This window comes from Anolis sagrei, chromosome 3 (assembly GCF_037176765.1).
Source record: "Anolis sagrei isolate rAnoSag1 chromosome 3, rAnoSag1.mat, whole genome shotgun sequence".
In the NCBI taxonomy this organism is placed as follows: domain Eukaryota; kingdom Metazoa; phylum Chordata; class Lepidosauria; order Squamata; family Dactyloidae; genus Anolis; species Anolis sagrei.
In genome coordinates, this window is record NC_090023.1 from 242,232,283 (window position 1) to 242,255,847 (window position 23,565).

The window sequence follows — 23,565 nt, forward strand, 5'->3', positions numbered from 1 at the left end:
ATGAAGGACACACTGTATTCCTAGTTAGGTTGGCCATAGCTCTGCCATTGCAACAGTCAATTGACTCCAGATGTTACTCCTGCTCCTTTTTTACCTGCTCTTGTTTGAATGAAAGTGCTGCTATTGTTGAATGTTAGTTTGTAGTAACAGAGATTTTGTTCTGCTTCAGAATTTATGGGAAACATTCTCAAACATAGGTTCTTCAGGTATTTTGGACTTCAGCTCCAAGAAACTCAATCCATTTTGGACATTGGTCAGGAATTCTAGGAGCTGACGTCCAAAACATCTTGGGACCAGTGATCTATGGAAAAACTGCATTTGATCTGAGACAGATTGAGTTGCCTCTTGCCTTCTCAAAACAGCAATCCTGAGTACTGTGACAGTTATGAAAACTGCCAATGTTTCCACGTCTCATTAATAGTGAGAATATACATGTGGGTGTAGATGAATTGCATACAAGTAGTTGTAAGGATTTAGAGGGTCAGTTCTTTATAAACAAGCAAAACATAGGCATTTCAGGCAGTTTTTTTAAAAATAATAATAACTGGAAACAGTGGCTAGTTGTGTTAATCCATGTAAGTAAGGAAGTTGAATTTGTTATTCTAGAATAAAAAAAAGAAATATTTATTCAAAGTATGCTCCAGGTTTCGATAAATAACATATTTATGCTGGCATTTCTTCAGCATCGGTGAAAATTCATGTACATAGTCTGATTAATGGAAAAACAAGATTATCTCCAGATACCTTTCTTTAAAAAATGTAAAAAACCTCAGTACAAAAATGGTGTAGTAAGTACTCTGTAAATCTGGTAGCACCTCTGCAGTATCATAAAAAATGAGGGGGGAAAATAAACAGACCCAGTATGGTGGTGCAATTTAATTTTAAGACCTTCCTGTACCTAATTCAGCAACAAAGTTTCTTCAAAAATATACATCTGAGATAAATTCAAATGAACCATAGTTCAGTCAGGAAATGCTTCACTTTGGGATAATCAAGTTGTCACTCTTTAAAAAGAATGCCTGGTGATATGTTTTAATGTTTTCAAAGTTTATGCTGGGCTTGCTTGCTGGGCATGTTTATTTTAGCTATTTTGATATCACTTGCAAGGAGCATAACCTTGCATGATGGCTGCAATAATGTCCCGCGTCTCATGTTCCATAGTGTTTACAAAATGACACCCAATAACTTTGATCTTTGAGAATAATAATGTTCTTCATACTGATCAACATTCTTGGCAGATTTAGATGTTTAAAAGAACTTGCATGTACTGTAGCTTTCCAGCCTCATTTATTTTGTACATTTATGGTTCTAAAACCTTAACTTTATCTTACACTCTTCTCACAATAAGGATATAAATCAGCTTTATATTACTCAGACTTGTATTACATTGGCTAGTATCCTGTTGTCCCAGCTAGAGTAGATTAATCAAATCAGTAGGATTTATGTAAATATGGTCGTAATTATGATTCAATGGACTAGTTTTGTGATGACTACTGTGATGGATCTAACCTTTTGCCAGGAAGACCGAAGCCTGGAAAGTCAGTAGCTGACATGTTGAGAGATAGGCAGGAGAGCTAAGAGACAGGAGGGAGGAGTCAGCCGACTCCTGATTGGCTAGAGCAGTCAAGGGAGGAGTTAGGTTTTAGAGGGAAAAGGCTGTGTCTTTTGACAAGCTAGAGGGAAGAACTTTAAACATCGAAGAGTGTAGAAGTATATTTAGGAAGAGGGAGCTGAGAGGAATTTAGACAGGGAGAACTTTTGAAGTGAGCCTTGAGGGTTAGAGCATAGGAAAGGCAAAGGTTCCTGGTTCACTGTACAGAGTAGGGTCAGTGAAGGAAAGCCTATTTTGCTCTGTGAGGCAGTCAGTGGGCTGTTCTCAGGGACACACTGTGTCAGAGTTAGTGAACAGTGTGAAGCAAGGAACTCACAGGGAACAAAAGTTAAAGTCTTAAAGGAAGACTGCTTGTCTAACCAGCTAAGCCTCAGTAACCACATTACGCTTTTGTACCACTCTTATTAAGAGTTGATTTGTTCACCAAGTTTAAATAAACCTGTTTATAGTTACATCTTTAAACTGGTGTCTGCCTCGGTCTGTCACAATCATCAGATCTCAGCAAGTCTAAAAACAACTTAATTTCAGTCCAGTCAGTGAAAGAAGGGCTTGAATATACTTTACCTATTTCACATTCACACTCATGTTTTCCTCAGACATATAATTGAGGTGGTGGCGGCGAATCTACCAAATACATCGGTCATTAACATCATTAATACGGTTGGTCACTCAACAATATTACTTAGGTGGGATAAGAGAGTCTTTCCCCCTTTGTCACAGCCATATATCCGCGTTAAGATAGTGTCCAGCTGAACGTTTAACCCTTCACACTGGTGACCAGAGGTGGGATTGCTTGTCCCCTCTGCCCAGTGTGTCGCATATTTTTTTTATAACTACCAATAGGATTCAGGCCATTTTTACAGCCAGCTAATTCCAGAGTTCATAGTTTATATGTATGTTTGTGTGTGTATACACACACAAACACACATAGTAGAGTCCCGCTTATCCAACATAAACGGGCCGGTAGAATGTTGGATAAGCGAAAATATTGGATAATAAGGAGGGATTAAGGAAAAGCCTATTAAACGTCAAATTATGTTATGATTTTACAGCTTAAGCACCAAAACATCATGTTTTACAACAAATTGACAGAAAAAAAGCAGTTCAGTACACGGTAACATTATGTAGTAATTATTTGCGAATTTAGCACCAAAACATTGCAATGTATTGAAACAGCTGTGTTGGATAATACAGAATGTTGGATGAGCAAAGGTTGGATAAGCGAGACTCTACTGTGAACTGCCCTGAGTCCCCTTCGGGATTGAGAAGGGTGATATACAAATATTGCAAATACTGTAAATAATAAATATATCTACTGTATATATTCCAAAAAGTAAAGCATGATTTATCATTTTTTATATATGGGATGCCATTTTACTATGCCATTGTATAGGACTGGAACATCCACAGATTTTGGTATCAGTGGGGGTCCTGGAACCAGTCCACAGCAGAATACCAAGGGCCCACTGTAGTTTTCCCTACGTGTCAGCGCTGTCTGTATTGTCTTTACCATTGTGAGAAAGAGGAGATTTTTATATATATATATATATATATATATATAAATTTGGGAGTTGACATTATCAAATGATTACTGTTTCTGACATTATCAAATGATGGTAGTGGCAGTGATTTTGATGAAGATAGTTATGAAATGCGTTGAAAGCAGAGTACAAATGTAGCAGTAGTGTTGTTTCTGTAGTGACACAAATTGTGAAGTTGAAAGTTGTCCTAAATGGTCATCAAGCTCATCTACCTGCAGATAATAGGAAATCCATAAGGAAAGCATGCCCGAAAGAGAGTGATACAATCTGTTTATAAACCTCCAGTGATGGAGTGTGTCAACTTCATAGTAGGTTTGTGCCCACAAACAGTGTTGTTTGCCTTCAAGATGAACTCATCTCAGGGTATTCTTGGCAAGATTTGTCTTCCTCTGAGACTTAGAAAATGTGACTTGCTGAAGGTTTCTATGGCAGAAGAGGAATTCAAATCTTGGTCTCCAGAGTCATAACTCAATGCTCAAACCACTGCACACAGTGACAACTAAAAATTCTTAAAATTGTGTTTCACAACACAAATGGGGGGATCCATGAGCTCCTGATAATAAATTGTGTTGGTGGATGTTGAGAGTTCAGCAACAATGGTAGGTCTACATGTTACTAATCTTTGAAATTATCCTCTTAGGCTTCATTAACCATTAACCAAGCAAACAGCATTAGGAATCAAGATAAAGATTTATCTATTTGAGTGCTCCATTTCCAGTATTGGCCAGCCAGGAACTCCTGGGAAGCTCACAAGCAGGGCATGACACAGATAGCGATTCTCTGTTGCTTGTAATTAGCATTAATTAGATAATTATAGCATTGGAGTGTGCTGGGAGTAGAGAACAAGCAGGGTGTAATAAAGTGGATGTGAGCACAAAACACTTGGAGCTGCAGCACCTGCCTCTGTGAATGGCCAAAAGAAGCATTCTAGGCATGCTTTCCAGGTTGCTAGAAAGCACATGTGATCATGAAGAAAGGACAGAGACTGGAAAAGACTGGGAAATGAGTGAAGGGGAGAAAAAAAGTCTGGAAGGAGAGGAGGGAAGGGTTATATTATAGGTTGAAGACTTTTCCTTTTTTAGGATAGGAAGTTACTGGTGTTTTATGCTTTTAATGCTTTTTACGGGGTTTTTATAATGTGTTTTACTTGTTTTTAATTTTGTTTTAATTTTGTTTATGTTTATTGTGGCATCGAATCGTGCCAGCGTAAGCCGCATTGAGTCGCCCTTGGACTGAGAAAGGCAGCATAGAAATGCAGTAAATAAATAAATAAATAAATATTTTTTTCTAATGTATACACGGATAACCTCTGATGCCAATCTTGAAATGTTTCCACCAAATTGAAAAGAGAAGCAGTTTAATATCCAGTGTCAATAACAAACCAGGTCATGTTTTTAAAAGGGTAAGTGGTACCTGCATCAATATAGTGTTGTGTCTTATGCTCAGATTGGCCTCTTTTTTTTTTAGGACGGTCATTTCCCTTATCACATCCACACTGTCAGCATTTTGTGCCCATTGGCCATGTTCACCCTTCATTTGGATCTCACCCCTTTCCTTTGACCAATTTTAGGCATTTGAATTACAGGAGGCCCACCATTATTGCAGTGTTTTGGGACACAGGACACGCACAATAATAATAAAACTATGAATGTAAAACTCACTGTTTTTTGGGTTGTTGTAGGTTTTTTCAGCCCATGTTCTAGAGGCATTCTCTCCTGATGTTTTGCCTGCATCTATGGCAAGCATCCTCAGAGGTAGTGAGGTCTGTTGGTACTAGGAAAATCGGTTTATATATGTGGAATGTATCAAGGTGTAGGGAAAAACCTACAACAACCCAGTAATTCTGGCCATGAAAGCCTTCGACAATTCACTGTTTTTTTAACCATGAAAGAACACCTCTATTAAAACATGTAAAACATTGCAATCACAATTAAAAATCATGCCATCCACAATCATAATCCGGGGCTGTTCCAAAGGTCATTGCACATAATTCTGTAGCTATTATTGCACTACAGTTAATCTCCAAAGTCTTGGCCCCCCAGATACAGGTTTTCACTTTCCTTCTGAAGGCCAAGAGGAAGGGGGCTGATCTAATCTCACTGAAGAGGAGATCCACAGCTGAGAGGCCACCACTGAGAAGGCCTTGTCTCTCGTTCCCACCTGATACACCTGTGAAGGAGGCAGAATCAAGAGCAGGGCCTCCCCAGATGATCTTAATCTCCGAGGTGGTTCATAGGAGGAGATATGTTCAGAGATAAGCTGGGACGGAACCATTTAGGGCTTTATAGGCTATAGCCAGCACTTTGAATTGTGCTCAGTAGCAGACTGGCAGCCATTGGAGCTGGTGTAACAGGGGGGTTGTATGCTCCCTGTACGCCGCTCCAGTGATCAACCTGACTGCAATCCGTTAGACCATTTGAAGCTTCCAAACAGTCTTCAAAGGCAACCCCACATAGAGTGTGTTGCAGTAATCTAGTCAGGATGTGACCAGAGTGTGGACTACCAGAGCATGGACTAAGATATAGTCAGATTACTTTTAAGTTGTAAAGGTTCTGTAATGTTTCTGGTTTGTTTTCTCTGCTGTATAACATTGCATCAAAAGGAGAAATGAAGAGAAAAGAAAAGGGGGGAATTGCTGCCCTCATGGGCTGGAAGGGGGTACAGCAGTAAATTATTTTTCATCCATCACTTGTCCATGTCCAAAGAGTTTAAACCACCATAGACATAATGCTGTCCTAATTAGATGGTGCCTAGAGCCTGGGCTTTCAGCCTGAATGTTGTTGATATGATAGCAGGAGCAAAACATCATGTGATAGCCATCTGCACTTTCTCCTCTCATTATCACATTCCTTCTTATTAAGGCACACAAGGCTGCCACAACATCCCCATATTTTCTCTCTCTCTCCTCAGCATATATTTATGAATAGCCTGTGCCCAGAGGCTAATTGCAGTATCAGACACAGTGCTATCTGTGTAGCACTGTTGTAAAGAGTCAAGCACTTTGAGTGTTATGAAGTGGTGTAATAAAAAGGGTAATTACAATCTGGCATAAGGGAGCCCAATTACACAACATGGAGTAAACCTGGCCTCTCTTATGTACCCAAAAATAAAGCATGCTGCTTATCACAGTCGAAGGCATTATTTATCTGCCTGAAGTCTCATCTAGGTTTGCAACCAGTAAGCATTGACTATTGCATGGGTGAACTACAGAAATTGGTTGAGCTACAGCTGATAAATTCATTATTGCTTTTAGAGGCCAGTTTCCTTTTGTTTGTTGTTAATTGCTGTCAGATTGTCTTAAACCTGTGGAGAACCTCAAATTGGAGACCTCAAAGATCACATCTAAGGACATTATCACCCTCCACCCCATGCCATTTTAACAGCAAGCATTAGTTTAGCCTCAGTTTAGTATACAAAATAGAGGTGGTCCATCAAATTGTATGAAGTGTGTATGCATATATGATTCATTGTTCAGTAAGCTTGCAGATCTTTAAACAAGCAAGCCCAACTTGCTTATTTGTTCAGTTTATATTTGCTCAATTTATGCCACTTTTTCCCTTATGCATGACATAAAGGAGCATCCTCCACCTTTATATGTGACAGAGTATGCTTGTAACACACATTTTGTTGAAGTAGAAATTTTTTTCATTGTTGGCTTTGTCTAACTGAATGCAAAGCAATATATATGGACAGATTTTCATTGGGATAATTATCATTGATGTCCATATTTAAATAAGGATATGGTAGGTTTCAATCCCCTAGGGCAGTTATGGGCAAACCCAGGCCCGAGGGTCAGGTGCGGCCCCTTCTCATGTCCTCCTCTCTCACACCATCCTTTCATTCCTTCTCTCTTTCCTCCCTCCTTCCATCCTTCCCTTCCTTTCCTCCCTTGTTCTTCCTCCCTTCTTCCTGTCCACCCTTTCGTCCTTCTTTCCCTCTTTCCTCCCTCTTTCCCCTCTTCCTTTCTTCTTCCTTCCTTCCCTCTTTCTTCCTTTCCCTCCCTCCCTTTCACTTTTTTTCATCTGTCCACCATCTCATCCTGACCCTTTTGGAATCCAAATGTTTCCCATCTTTCCTTCACTTTCTGCCTCCAAAAGAGAAGAGGAAGGGGAGGAAAGAGCAGGGGTCTTGGGGAGAACCCTTTCCCTCCTGGCCCACCCACCCTGCTCCGGCTTGCCATGCGATCCCCAAATTAGAAAATTTGCCCATGCCTGCCCTAGAGGAAGAAAGTGAGGGGAGGGCAAAACATTCAACTGGAAGTAGTGGATGAGTGTGTCTAGATTTTTCCATGCCTTGCTTTTCCTCTATTATAAGGCTGGTTTAACACTAGAACTGATGTAGTTTGACACCACTGTAATTGACATGGTTCAGTGCTTGGAATCCTGGGGTTTCTAATTTGGTGAGAAACCAGCATTCTTTCTCAGCAAAAACTAAAACCTTGCATTTTTCTTAGGGTTCCAGATAAAATAAATATTCTGATTTGTTTGATCGAGTTTTGTACCTTACCTGACTACCTAATATTCTGCTGTCTTGGTTTTTCATTGACTGTTCTTAATCTGTTTAATATTTTCCCTTCATCTGTTAACGTAATCTCCCTCCCTTTTTTAAAAGAACAGCTTCTTCTTTAGAATATAATGTTTGAAAAATTATACATTTTACATGTCGTTTGCATTGGCACTTGACTAACTTGTTTGTCATGCTTTCAAAAGAACTTCCCTTCTCTGTTATTTAAAAGCCAAGGTTAAAGCCTATAACCCGACAAGGTCAACAGCATCTCTTTTGTGATTTTAATGATTCTGTCGCTGTATGATAGGACATTTTGTAATGCGAGGAAAATCTGCCTACGTGACCAGTTGAGGTTTAGGGACCACTTGCGTCCTCTGCAGTGTTTGCAGCCCAAACAGAAATGTTAACTCGCTAATGCACCTGCAATGTGATAGCTTCTCTGCAGGATAAAAATAGCATCCCATCCATTAGACAAGAGCAGCCTTTTCCTTCTTTACAAATTGTGTACTCCCTTTTTGTTGTTTTTGTTGTCCAGGTTCTAGACCATCAGATATAATTCTAAATATATTTTAATTGATGTAATATAATGTTGGGATGTAAATGCCATGAAGGGTAATAGGCACTCTGCATTTTAAAAACGACTTTGGTACTTTAAAAACTGTCCTTTCTCCATCCTCTGACTTTATGCTATCACTTCACTTTTTTTCTCCTTTTATTAAATCACAAACCATACATTTCCCATGCAAACACCACTTTTCTAGGCTGTCTTAATCTGATGATTTGCTTTTGAAGAAAATCATCTGGGATAATTTCAGAAGTATTTAAATTACAGATTGCAGTTTATCAATTTTCCAGATTCCATTTTTTTCCAGATTTCATCTGAAGCCAATTTCAAATGGGGAATAAAGTTCCTATTTTGATGACAGGAGAGGAATTTGGAATGAAGCTGGGAAAGCTTAAGTGGTTTCTGAGTAGAGTTGCATTCACGGAACAGGAGAGATTATGTCCACTGATTATTCTACTTCAACCTGCACCCACTCAGTTATGCTCAAAGGAATCTGAGAATTCTCCAGTGTAATAATTGGCATGAAAATCTGCAGTAGGAGGAAGCTTCTTCCCATTTCTGCTTGTAGAATTTATTGGACTATAACAGTATCTGGGAATAGAGGGAGCCATTTTGTATATGCTTTGCATTTGCAAATGTGTCTTACTGGATCTAGTCCAATGAGATTGGTAAGGAAGCATCTCATGGGGTGCACCTTGACAAGGCAGAAAATGTGATGCTGATCCAGAGTGGGGTGCTTTGGATTAGCATCACCAGAGACCTAGATGGAAGCTACATCTTGCATCCTCGAATGATCCTGACAGTGCCACTTGCCCACAACATTTACCTTGACTCCTAGATCTACTCTTTGTACTGTTTACCAGGCATACAAAATGCACACTGCTTGGCACCTGGAATGATGATATCCAGAACATAGAGGCAAGAGAGGGGGAAAGGAGGAATGGTTTCTCCTCCCCACCTCCCTTCTCTGATCACCTCGGCTCTCTGGATATAATCACTCCAGGCAACAAAGGGTGTAATTTTTGTTCCCATTGGGAACCACAAAAAAAAAACTATTTGAAGGATCAAGGTACAAGGCACTTCTTGTTTCCAGCTACCCGAGTTCTAGAAAAGCAGAATGGCAGTTTAGCCAACCATGGCCACTTCCTAAGTATAAAGTGGCACAATTAATTATGTGTGTTTGAAGTTTCAGGTTATACTGAAGTTTTAAGAAAGTTCCAGAGTATCCTGTGACTTTTGTTATGCAGTTTACAGTTGCATTATGTAACCACCTTGAAGCTGATTTAGCCCCCTCCCCTGCCATTCAGTTTACAGTGTCAGTGAAGATGCATATTCTACTGACTGATCCATTTGGCTTTGCAGGCTGGAGAATGTTGAGGAAGATGTTTTTCTCATGCAAGATAAGGCAATCTATTGCGGTATCAGAGACAGCATACCTATAAATACCAGTTTATAGCTAACATTCACAAAGGAGGGCTATTGTCATCATGTTCTGCTAGTGAGCACCCTGTTGACATTCTTTGGCAATGGAAATTGCTGCCACCTTGGAAACTTTTAAAAGGAGTATGGAATAATTAGTGGCTACTAGTCATGATGACTCTTTCTCTAGTACCAAAGGCAGTATGCCACTGTATATCATTTGCTGTGTAGCATGAGTAGGAAGGTGATATTTAACGGTTGTCCTACTTGTAGAATTCCCACAGGCTTCTATGTGGCCACTCAAGAACAAAATGCTACATTGCACTGCCCTTTGGTCTTAATCAGAACAGATGTTCATAATGTTCTCCAGACATTCCTTGTCATATATTATCAAAGCAAACAATTGAATAAAAGTTCCTATTTATTTACACATGTATTCTACTATAAAATTGTATCAAAATTGGGAAGGCCTCTTTAAAAGTCTTCAAAATGGTGGAAAGAATGGATTCTCAATTTAAATGAAAAGGCAGCTTACATTCTTTGCTGATATCATTAAGATGTTAATGTGTTCAAGTACATAGAAGGCCTTCTGTCAATTTTCTGTGTGACTGATGTAATGGATGTTAACAGAAAACTAAAGTATTTGAAAATCTGGTGGATACACAGCAGCATGCAATTAGTGATGTATTCACCTATAATAGAATCCTCTGTTCTTGTGATCAATTATAACAACCTAGCAGTGATATTTATATTGTTTGGCATGATAGACTAATACAGACAGTCCCCGGTTTTTGAGCAAACTAGGATCTGTTGGTTTGTGCTAAAGTTGGATTTGTATGTAAGTTTGAACTGATACATTTTAAGTGTAACTGCAAACATTTCCTTTTAGTTTTGGATAGCACAGGGAAGTATTAACACCTCTGTAACATTTCTTCTTTCTGTGCTGCTGTTCAGAAGATTTCATCTCATTTTCTGTTTCTGAGACAATTGAAATTTTGAAAATGTTGGGTTGTTGTGGAAACAAAGTTTGGTGGTAAAGCTTCAGTGGAGACACCTTTTCCCCATGATAACTTTCAGGGGTGAATTTCCCTTTTTAGGGATAGAGTTCCTCTCACCTCCTGTTGTCTCACCCCATTTCTAACAATGAATCATATGTAAGTTGAGGACAGCCTTACAGTCCTAGGGCCCTTCCACACAGCCATATAACCCAGAATACCAAGACAGAAAATCCCACAATATTTGTTTTGAACTGCGTTATCTGAGTCCACACTGCCATATATACCGGCTCAAAGCAGAAAATGTGAGATTTTATTCAGCTGTGTAGAAGGGGCCCTAGATAGGTTTAGAAACTGGTAGCTGTCTGTAATCTCTACTTTCTCTTGCAACTGCTGTGATCATTTCCACGGCTCTACTGCTGTGGCTCATACAGAAGTTGAGCCAAAGATGACTATCCCATCATTATGGCAGGTTTGACTTCCTATGAACACATTTGAAGACTCTTTCCCTCAAAAAGTTAGAATTTCAGTATCATAGAGGTGCTAGTGTAAATTCAGCAAATCACTTGCAATTACTTGCTGGTGATTTACACTATATTTTCAATCAACAATTGCATGTTATGTGATATTTGCACCTCTCTCAACAGAGCTTTGCAGCAGTATGATTTCCCATGAACTGAATTCTTTAAAACTTAAAGCAGTGGAGAATGAGGGTGCAATCCTATTCAGGTCTACTCAAAACAAAATTCATAGTGTGACTTGCTCACAGATAATCCATATTATTAATGGATTACATTCCAAAAAAAAAAAAACAAACAAAAAACAACCCAACAACTTAGTTTTGTCTGGATTATACTCATAAGGTTCGATTCAGATTGTACAAAAGTAAAGCATTCAAAACAGATTAATTGGATATGATATGCTTTTTCTAAAATCCCCTTCCTTGGATGCCAAATGCATAGAATAAAAATAGCTCTACAGCCTACTTCAGGAGTACTGTAAACCTTTCCTGACTGGGGAGAAAATAACACAAAATATCTCAGATGGTCACTTTACAGTTCCCAAGCTCCCTCCAGTGGATGCTGGTATAGTAGGTCAAAATATCTTAACAATCCTCCAGCATCTACTACATTATTTACATAACTAACAAGCAATTTTTTTCAGTATTACTTTTATTTATTGAGACTGCTTTAGCCACAGAGTTTTCCAGAACAGCTTACAATTACTTTAGTAGTTCCCTGCCCTCAGGTCTATAAACTGAATAAGACATGACACATAAAAAGGGAAGGATTAAGTCCAGCAGTTCCTAGCTGTTCCAGTTCCACTTTAGAGGTCACATTAATGGCAGTTCGGGCATGGAGAGAGGAGCTCTCACTAAATACTAGGATCCAGGCATGATGGAGATGTGCCTGGCTGCTCTCCTTATTCTTTAGAGGCTACAGCAATTTTATTCTATTTTATTACAGTAAAAGGTATTTTCATAAATGAAAACATGGCTATGTTGATCTAGGAGAGGAAGTTCAAAACTCAGTGGTATTGGACATGGTTTCTGTTCAAAATGTTCAGTACATGGTATCTCCACTTAAGTCTAGGGAAGTCACCTGGTGAGAGCTTAAGCTATTTACATGGCTCTAGTCAATCAAGGGAAAACTGATCATGCCTCAATATCTAAAATTTCCTTAGCTTTAATATTTGGTTTTGGTTGAGTAGAAATCCATGTTTGCTATATATTGGACACCATTATACCATACCTGGCCTTTCTTTCTGCTCCAAGACTAAAGACAAACATTCTCCAAATATTGTTCAATCAACAGAAGACCTCATGACTTTAGCTGCTCATGGGCATGTAGTTTATAGATTGAAGAAAACATGAATTTTGGGAATATGGTGAGCTTATGTTAATGAATATGCCTAGCCCATGTTTATACCTTATATATTATCTACTTTCACCTTTTTTCTTTGTAATTATATTTTTAAAAATCTTACTACACTGCAACCACTGGTCTTGCTGGAATGGGAATTTAGGAAGTAATAGTCCAAAAAGTAACTTTTCAAAGCTTTATCCTCTGAGTGGAGCTAAATGGTTCAGCTGCTACAAGTATTTGGGAAGGGGAGGATGGCAAGTACAACATGGCTTTACCATTATACAGTGTACAGGGTTGTATCATTGGCACTGTTGTTAGTCAACATCAACCTTTTACCGAGAATCTTGCCAATTAGTTTCTTGTTGAAAGATTATTTCAATTTACTGGTCTAAAAGATATACTATCTCTTCAGGATCAACCTGTATATGTGTTCAGTTTGTTACTGTCTTATTGCAATGTTATATTTAGCTAATTAGGCCATCCTTTATTGCTGCTGGAGGAACAGTTCAGGGATTTCATAGATTTTGTGACAAAGTGGATGCATTCTGGGGAAAATGCACTTCCCACCAGAGATATGCATTGATTTAAATAGGCTAACAATGCACATTGGGAAAGAAAATGGATTCTTTAAAACAACCCAGTAACAAAAGACTCTGAGTAATTGCTACTTGTTGAGTATCCTATATCCAGAAATCCAAAATGGTCCACATAGATAGCTGAGAAAGTGATACCTTTATTTTCTGATATTTCAATATACACAAACTTTGTTCATACACAACCATTAAGTTTACAAGTTATGTATGAAACATAATGAATTTTGTATTTGGACTTGAGTCCCATATCCAAGATTCTTAATTAAAGTATATGGAAAGTAGTGGTTTGAACCATGGTCTTCGGGGTCTTAGGTCAGCCTAAAATATGCTGGCTGTCATCATCCTCCTTTTTTTTATTTATATAGTGTTCCTCTCCCCTCAAGCAGTTTTACGAATGGAAATTATTACAATGTAATAATATCTTTTTCACATTACAGATATACAGTGCTTTGATAGCACTGTACCACTCCTGGCTATATCACATAAAAATCTGAGATTTGCAGAGAATTTTAAACCCATCATCTTCATCATCTTCATCATTGTTGTCATTCCACTTTCCTCATCTAAATGGAACCCAAAGTAGCCTCATGAAGCTACACATACCAGGATTCCCCAGGATGAAGCTAGTGCAATTAAAGTTGTATCAAAGTGCAAAGAAATTAATGTCTCTCTCACACTATACAACACTGGAAATGAGTAGCCCCAGGCCCTATCTTTGCAATCAGTTAGGACCCTACTCTGCACTTTACCCACTTCCCCAGCCCTACACTTTCCCCGTTGGCCCAGCCCTCTTATAACTGCCCCAGCCCCATGCTACTTCATTGCACTAGCCCAGCCTTCTCACAGTTGTCTAGGCCCACTTCTGAAATTCTAGCCATTGATAGTCAAACTTTGCCCAATGAAATAGTATTGGAACTGACTTTTAATTTTAAATATGCATGGCTGTTTTAATAGTATTATATTTTATAATGGTTATTCTGTATGATTTTGTGTTGGTAATTGAATGCTTTTACCTATGCTGGAAACTGCCCTGGGTCCCCTCAGAGAGATAGAGCAGTATACAAATAACGTTTTATTATTATTGATTATTTCTCCCCTTCAGTTTAATCCTTTTTATTTAAATGCCCAATTGCCTCCTTTATATGTGATCTTACTATGTATTGCAATGCAAACATCCTTTGTTTCTTACTATCATGTTGTATTTTTTCATAATTCTGACACATTTTGGAGGTCCTCACACATATATACACTCCAGGGTTTTCGTTGTAATTGCAAGCACATGTTTTGAAAGCCATGTCAACACAGTTATTTTGATTGACTGTTCTACTGGTATTACTTAACCTCAACCTCAAGAATTATGTAAAATCCCATTATCACACATACTGTGTTATGCAAATAACAATGAACTAGCTACAAAAATGAGAGTCATATGTATTTGGCTGACGAGCAGAGACAGATGGGTAGTTATAAACCATTCCCTCTGACACAAGAGAGTTTCAGGTTGAATCACTGGCAAACCCCTAACAAACACAGGCTTTGTAGCTTTCTCTGCAAAAGCACAGCATAATTTGTTCTTACAAAATAAACATGAAAACAAACCTGAGCAGAGCAAAGTTAGATCGAAGCAGCCTTGAGCCGAAATTAAAGTTCTGGTTTTCATGCCCATTGCCACTTCTTAGATTGATTATAAGGAGAAAAAGAGAATTGGAACCATTTTGATTAAGCCATTTGTTCTGCCAAGATGAAATTTTTGTCTCTTTATATCTTTGTTTTTAATGTGTCCCTGGATAAATGGATGCCACTGTTGCCTATTTAACTGTGATCACTGAAAACATTAATTTTTTTCAGCCTGAGCTTGTTCCTCAAGCTCAGGGTGTGCTTACCTCAGAGACCAGACAGATTCACTCAACTCTGCTTATCACAAGGCCATGGGTTCAGCCTACTTTTATGTCTCCACCTGGGGCATGCATGTTCATGGGGCCATAGGGGACAACACTGTACTACTAAGTATTGAATCATCATGTTATGATCTTTTATTTTCCTACTGGGCTTCTACTAAAGCATGGAGATGTGAACACAGAAAAGCACAATTTGGCAGGTTTGTTGCACTGCAAGCTGCCTTTGTAACAAATTACTATTTGTAAACTGTGACAGTGACCCCTTTTCAGTTCTTATGTGTGAGGTCCAGTTCCACATTGTGACAAGCTTTGGAGACCCTCAGAAGCCAAAATATTATACCCATGTATGTCCCCACCTGCATCCCACCCTCATGTATCAGGTAATAAGCAACAATGAGCAAATATCTAGTTGAATGTTTTGCATCCACTTCCTTGCTACTCCTGGGTTTAGGTAGCTTTAGGGGTTAGGTGACAAGGATCCACACCAGTATTCTACTTTTTCCCCTAGCATTGCTAAGTTTCAACATTAGTTAACATGAATCTGGAAAGCAATTGTGGTAGATTGTACAGAGATGCCATTAAAATCAGTGTACACAAATAAAACATTAAGAAGGTGCAGTCTCAGAAAGCTTTGCTGAAATCACAGTGGTATTTGATAAATCTGAGAGACAGCATGATGTAGTGGTTTCAGCCTTAGGTAAGTTCACCTTAAGGTCACCATAAACAACGGCGAAGACACAAAACAGAAACAACAATAACAACTTGATAAATGGAATTGAAGTAGTTCAACAGAATGATGAAATGTATGAATTCATAGCTGGCAAAACTCATTGTTTTTGTTCAATTTTGCTGTGTTTCAGGGACGATGTTCAAGGGAGAACTGCAAATATCTTCACCCACCACCACACTTAAAAACACAGTTGGAAATCAATGGACGCAATAACCTGATTCAGCAGAAGAACATGGCCATGCTGGCCCAGCAAATGCAACTAGCCAATGCCATGATGCCTGGTGCACCATTACAACCAGTGGTGAGCATCATTTTGATTATTCTTCAATAGTGTTGCAATTTATAGCCACTGCCAGGAGTGAGAAGGAGTTGGGAATTGTATTGCAGAAGTAACATCTCTAGCCTCAATCCTGGGCAGTTACAGAGAGAGTACAATCAACTCCATCCCCACATTTTACTGGGGTCAAGGGCACAACACCCCCATGGGAGAACATATCTCTAGCAATTTTAGGTCCTTCAGCATGATTTTATGAAAGAGAATTGCGCTGGAAGACCTAGAGATTCCTAGAGATGTTTTATCTAGGAATCTCTAGGTCTACTAGTGTGAATCACAGATCACAGATAGATAGAATCATGCAGAAGATCTTAGAAATGTCTAGAGGGAACAATTTAAACAAATCCATTGAATAATCAAATCAGCAAACCCATAAATGTTCTGCAACTTTCTCGTATTGCAGAACACAAGCTAGCAAACATGGCAGTCTGCCCAGATATCAGTGAGGAAGGGGAGGCAGATATATTACATTCAACAGAAATGGAGAACCTGAAACCCTTTAGATGATTCGGATATTAACCTCCATAATCCCTTACTGTTGTTCATGCTGGCTGTCATGTCCAGGAGCTGGCATCTAAAATATTGGGAAGGCAAACACTTTGCCACACCTGGTGTAGAGCAAAACCTCCCTTAAAATGAGTGACGTTATATCTAGAGCCCTACCTTGTCCACCAGGTCTTGTAGCTTTAATGACATTTGCCCAATGTATCCTACAAGTGGTTTACATAATTTCTTGATTAAAAGGCAGCAATTTTGTAATATAGTAATTGTTCTTTACCCTTTAAAGAAACATTATCCAGCTCTTGCACATCTTCTCCAGCTTCCTACCTGCTTCTTGCGCCTGCTGCCCACCGTGTTTTGTTCTTCCTTAATGATTGTACTTTACAGTCCCCACTGACCATTCCATAACTTTACCATGGACATTTCTTTTTGGTGAATGCAGTGCTATTCTGGGCTTTTTGACCCCAGGCAAAACAAGGAAGAAGAAAGAAGTATTCATACCATCGAATCCCCACAGTACTGCATTATACTTCTTTGATTAGAAACAGTAAGTGGGACAAGGGAAAGGAAAGAGAACTGCAGTTTGCAGTTGTAATTTTTTGGCAGGGCATAATGACAAGTGTCATGGTTTTCATACCGTGCTTGTCAATAATGGCTTTCCTTTCCTTTGACACAAAGACTATTGAGATAGGGCCAAGAGGACCAGAGATAGATAGATAGATAGATAGATAGATAGATAGATAGATAGATAGATAGATGATAGACACACACAAACCCATCCTAGCAGCAGCTCACAAACTTGTCTTATTTTGATTGATGTGAATTATACACAGTGTCCCAACTCATCCTGACAGATCAAACCTGAACCCATTTAGGTGAAAGTAAATCTCACTGATAATTCTTGTGGGATTGATTCTCTTGGCATTGCAGCTAAAGTCTGTGATCTTTTGCACACTTACTGGGGGAAAAAAAACTGGTTATGCATGGTGTGTTTGTTTACCTCTGAATAAGTATATGTCAGGCTGAGGGAAACATAGCAATTAACTATATAGCTCTCATTTACAAATCAGTTTCATTTCAAATACTCCGATTTTCTTTGATTTCGGAGTCAGGCCATAATCCCTTTATGTTTTCCTGCAAGAGAATGAATCGAATAATGCCAGGTTAAGCAATCAGCAGGAGCCCCCGGTGGCACAGTGGGTTAAAGCACTGAGCTGCTGAGCTTGCTGATCGAAAGGTCGCAGGTTCGATTCGGGGGAGCGGCGTGAGCTTCCGCTGTCAGCCCTAGCTTCTGCCAACTTAGCAGTTCGAAAACATGCAAATGTGAGTAGATCAATAGGTACCGCTCTGGCGGGAAGGTAACGGCACTCCATGCAGTCATGCCAGCCACATGACCTTGGAGGTGTCTATGGACAACGCTTGCTCTTCGGCTTAGAAATGGAGATGAGCACCACACCCCGGAGTCAGACATGACTGGACTTAATGTCAGGGGACTAACTTTACCTTTACCTTTACCTTAAGCAATCAGCATTGACTACACTGGTGAATTAAATTGTGCATCCCTTAAAGACATAGGGAACTAGTAGAAACCTGGACAAATGACTACCATCTGAAAATGAAATTAGATTTGGTTTTCTGAAAATTCTATAATGTGTACATAGATCATAAATGTCGGTTCTCATCTCGAAATAGTGAGAGACCATTTGAAGTTCAGGCCTACTTGCCTAAAGTTATAGAAACACTAAGTGTCCTGTAACCAAGTATAAAATCTATGAATCTGTTGGTCCTTTGAGTCCAGAGTTCTCTGTTCTGCTCAGTATCTGCTCTCTGTAGTATTGTGAATAGTTTTCTATTTTCTTCCTTCATGTTTAATTGAAAACCTTATGGATTGAACCTGGGACTTTAAAATGTGTTGTACCCAGAGCTTTTGAAGGTTACTTTTTCCTCCTAAACCCCTAGAATCATGCAGGCAGTGTGGCCAGAAAACTACTTTTCCCCAGCAATATATCAGGCATCTTCCATAACGTCCACATTAGAGCAAAAAGAATGGAAAGGCTTTTGAATAGCAGTGATTCATACAACTTAGCCAAATGTATAAAGAAATCTAGAAGGATCTAAACAAAGGAAAAGAAGACATGCTGTCAGATATATTCTCAGTTATAAATTGGATTAGTATAAGATCACTAGAAAGTCAACCTATTCACCACCATGACATTGCTTGAAAACATAAAAATGATATATATTCAGAAGACAAAATCACCACATAGGTGCAAAAGGGTTATCTTGTTGCAATCTTTTCCTGTCTAGCTGTGTTTTCTAGATTTCTCTTCAAGACATAAAATGTTCACTGTTGATGAATTGATGAGATGCAACTTTTAAAAGTGCAGGCATAATCACCACTAAGGCACCTGCAGAGATATGTAAGCAACCATAAGGCCTGTGAGGAAGTGATGCCTCTTAAAAATGGCACTATCTGATCTAGCCTGTCATAACAAATAACGAGTGCATTGAAAAGGAGTAAAGAGAGAAAAGAATTGAAACATATGGAAAATTGGATCAAATCCCACAGTTACAATTTTTCCCTGTTTCTGTGGTTTATGTTGGCTTACAGTACAGCTTGTCCTCAGATCAAGATCCATACTACATTTTCCCATTAGACCATATAAGTCTGTGGCCCTCCTGTTGTAATGCAGTCCTCATCACTTTTGGCCATAATGGATGGATCTTATGGCATTTAGAACCCAACAAAACCTGGTGGACCACAAGTTCCCCATCATTAATGTAAAGGATTGGAGATTTATACATGTGTACATGAAAAGATACCATTGTTTTATTTCACTGCTAAAATTTTCCATCACTTTGAGATCTTATTTGTTTATTTTAACTAAATATGATTATTAATGACTTAATATTTTAATTAGTTAACTCAATATTATTATTATTTTTTCATAGAACCATATCCCTCAGACATTCCAAAAAAGAGGGGGGGAGGGATCTGCCTATTTCATCGACACTGATTCCATTTATCAATACCAAACACTAAAGGTGAGAAAATATTACAATTTTGGGTTTTCTTTCTGCTTTCTAAGGTGTTTTTTTTCTCGAAGTAGACATAATGGTAGTTTTTATGCTGAGTGTTTACTAAATGTATAAGAAGTCAGAATTTCTCGACAAAGAAAAAGATTTGCCTTCATTATGGAACCATCAATGAGAGTTCCATAATAAAACCATCTTGTTTTAATTCTGATTGATGTTCAAGATCTAGTTTGAAATGTGTTACTGAAATGCTGGGAACAGCGCCCACAAGACTGTCTAATTCAATCTGTATCTGTAAGTGGAAAATGGAATGCCCAACACAATCACATTTAATTTCAAAAGGAAAAATTCCTTCCAATGAGGAGGTTGTAAAAGCAAACTGAAGGACAATAAGGAAACTCAGATCTCTCTCTTAAGGTCGATTTAAAACTGCTGTAATGTAAGGTGCGCATAAAATGTGTTTCCTAAATGAAGTCAGTTGAAGGGTGGAAGTAGGTTGGATATAGCAAAATATTTGGAAAAACATGTGCAGTTTGATGATGAGAGAAGCAAAGAAGAATTCTGAAAAAGAAAATGGTAAATGCAAATCTTAATGTCTGTTTAAATGTTTAATAACTTTGGTAGCAGGTCATTTATTTAAGAAAGATTTAGGAGTACCAAATGCAGGCAGAATGTCAAAGTTTGTTGATGATACTATCCTTTCACTGCAACAACAAAGCTATTAAGAGGGAAGCTGCTTCCTGTTTTCCAAGTATCTAATGGGATAAGAAGACCATGTTTTAACCAAAGTTTGTAAATGATAGTTTTGGGGGACTAGAACATCTATAATGTCCCAACTGCAGTGCCACTGGGAGCATTTGGAAGTTTTCAAGCTCTGGTTTTAAGTATACATCTCTGCTTCTGGGTACTGAAGCTTTACCGATGGCCAAGAAAGTTGACAGGTAACAATTCAGCAATAAAGTTGCAAATATACTCTTTTGTATCTGAGCTCATGGATAATGTAGTTGGTTTTGCTTCTAAAATTCACTTTAATTTTGCTAGAACAGAATGAAATTTTCAAAACAGAACTGGACAGAGGTGGGTGACCAAAAATACAGTCATTTTCTGGGGTTAGAGGATGTCTGTAGTGCAACGGAAGGGGGCCGTACCTCGTCTTTTTTGGCAGGGAGGTAAATCTTTGCTTATTTCATTCTTGAATGCAAGAGCAGATTATTTCAGAAGCCTGAAAATGTGTTTTAATATATCAAATCCTGGGATTTCAGGGGAACTCAACTTATTTCAAAGTAACAGGTTTATCATATTGTATACAGTCATGACAATTTGACATAGTAAACTGTCTGATTGTAAGCTCAAATCATGAGAACAAAGAAAGAGAGAAGCTGAAATACATCAGGAATTGCTGGCTCTTTGTCACACTCTGATATTGTGGAGAAGCTAAGGAGGACTTTATTGGTTAGTTACATTTAAATTCTACCTTTCCTGCACTAAATTCAACAGCATTGTCTCGATCCGGCACATGTTACTGGTATAGCATATGCTTTACTGATGATAAATTATGCAGCAGATAGTACAAAGTAGAGAAGCATGCCCACTGTTTTGCTGATGGAGTCCAGCACCCTTCATAGCTAATGGCAGAGCTAAGCCCCCACACAAGTCTTACCTTGAGCTATCTCTTCTGCTGACTATCAAACCAAATTTGTATCACTAGACATAGGCATGCACTCCCTCCCAGGCTGATGCAAATGGATGATGGATTTACACAGTGGAGAAGCAAACAAAGAAAATGAAAGTGCACAAGTGTGCTCCATCTCCTCTCAGTAGCTGTGAGAACAGTGCCAGTGGGTTAGCAACCTCAGTCTCAGCCTTCATATCTTTTCTCAGGCAAAAACTGCAAGATAATGCAAAAATTATCTAGCAAGGTCACTAATACAAATGTACGCTTTCATTGTATTGGTCATCAGCTAACAGGGACTCTAAAACTCACCTGCCTAACAGCAGGCTCACTCACTAAAAGCATACATGACGCTTGCCGTCCCTATTTTTTCCTTACAATAGTTTTGTGAGCTATTCTAGATTAAGAAAGAATGACTAACCCAATGTAATCCAGTGAGTTTTCATACTGTGTGAGGACTTATCTCCTCAAAGTCCCAGTCTCATAGTCTAGCTGCTGTACAATATAATAATAATAATAATAATAATAATAATAATAAAGAATTTTATTTCTATCCTGCCCTCTCTCCCCAAGAGGACTCAGGGTGGGATAGAAATAACTGTTGATATAGTTAGAAGGGATTGTTTAAATAGGAGTAGAATTAGTTGTCAGTGTGTCCCACTGAAATACATTTGGCGGTTCTACTGAAAAAGGAATAATTTCCCTTTCCAGGTGGTTTTTAAAGCTGTGGGAGTTACTTTTTTAGGCAGAGTTGAGGGCTTCTGGGAATTGTAGTTCAAAAATAATATTTTCAAGATATGAAGGGTGTTCTACTTCTTGTCCCACCGTTTGTGTAGGCCTTGTATATGAACAATATTCTAGATCAGAATTTCAGACTTCACAAAAAATAGGGAGCTACACTGTCCCATTGATGGTTATAATATCCCATTATAGTGAAATAATGTAAGATCATAAGAAAAATATTGGGAAGGGAATATGAGTACATCTCAGTCAGCTTCCTGTTTTAGTGGTTGGTTTCATTAATTTTTGTTGACCAAGACTGGTCAGTTGGATTTGGATTTTTTTTCTGAGAAGCATACAGCAAGAAGCATGAAGTCAGCAAATGGCTACTGCTCTTTGCATTATGCCAGAATCTGACATTCAAAGAAATACCATTTCTGAATCCAGCCGAACCATGACATTTTGTCATCTTGGCCGTTGATTGACTTGCCATTCATACATTTGAATAGTCCCACTTTGAAGCTATATATGGTCATAGCTTTCATAAAATTGTGGTACACTACTCCAGACACTAATTACATTTTAAATTTTAAAATAAGGAACAAACTTGACTGAACTTCTAAGAAAAAGATTTGTAACACCTGAAAAACTAACATGACTTTTCTGGTGCCGAAACACATTTTTTGTTTTCTCTGGAATGTTTCTCTGGAATGGTTATCTTCTGGAATTTATTAGGCAGATTCTGGGACCTATAGTCCAAAGAAGAAACTTTTGAAGGCGTGTTCTGAATGAAGAAAAAACCTTCTTCCTCATATTATCAAGTTGCCTTGTGGCATCACAGCATTGGCATAATCTCACTACCCTCTTCCATTTCAAATAGCTTCTGATTGGAAGTCCCAATGAATTCCTCTCAAATGGTTCTCCTAGTCGTCCCTGCAGTATTCACTACTTTGAGAGGAGAGAAGGCGGAAAGGGTAGTGTATCTCACTCCTCCTTTTGGCTCCCTGGTTTTTCTTCCTTTCTTTCGTTTGGAGCATGGGGGCCCAGAAAGTTGTATTTAAGGTCAGTAGTAAGCAAAGGTGCAGCAGTACTGCCAGAACTTGGAAATACGACATTATATATTTCTGGCCAATTTATGATGGGGACATGTGAGAAGTGGCTGTTCCCAGGGTGTGGAATTCCCTTCAGTAACTTTGGATCCCTGCCTGCTCTTCATCTGTCGGCAAAGACCTTTTTTGCTTAGGATTTTGGCTAGTAAGTGGTTGCTGCAGTAGCATCCTCTTATAGGTGGCAGGCTTTTTAATAGTTTAAAGCAGTGATATTTTTAAATTGACTTATTTGATTTTTTTACTGTTTTATTATGATAGAGGTGGTTGCATATTTTAATATATGTTACGGGCTATCCTGGGTCCCATTTTCATCATGTTATTAACTTAATTAATTAATTAATTAAACTTCATGATCCTTCAGCCAATCTGGTAAATAGTTGTCTAAAACCTATTTTTAGACAACTAACTCAGTAACTTGTCCTGAGATGTTGTGCAGTAGCACACTGTGAAATGGCATGATTGTACAAAA

The 23,565-nt window shown here is 38.6% G+C and overlaps 1 protein-coding gene across 27 annotated transcripts in view; it reads left to right on the forward strand.

The window, feature by feature from the left end:
- The window catches only part of MBNL1 (muscleblind like splicing regulator 1), a 213,943-nt gene that overhangs the window by 148,883 nt on the left and 41,495 nt on the right, over positions 1 to 23,565 (forward strand). For 17 of the 27 annotated variants that reach the window (XM_067465996.1, XM_067465999.1, XM_067465992.1 and 14 more), the window contains 2 exons: positions 15,855 to 16,025; positions 19,512 to 19,604. In XM_067465996.1, coding sequence (XP_067322097.1) covers positions 15,855 to 16,025; positions 19,512 to 19,604 — 264 coding nt within the window. The remainder of the gene's footprint in view (positions 1 to 15,854; positions 16,026 to 19,511; positions 19,605 to 23,565) is intronic. The other 10 variants (XM_067465997.1, XM_060767699.2, XM_060767702.2 and 7 more) reach the window with 1 other exon arrangement.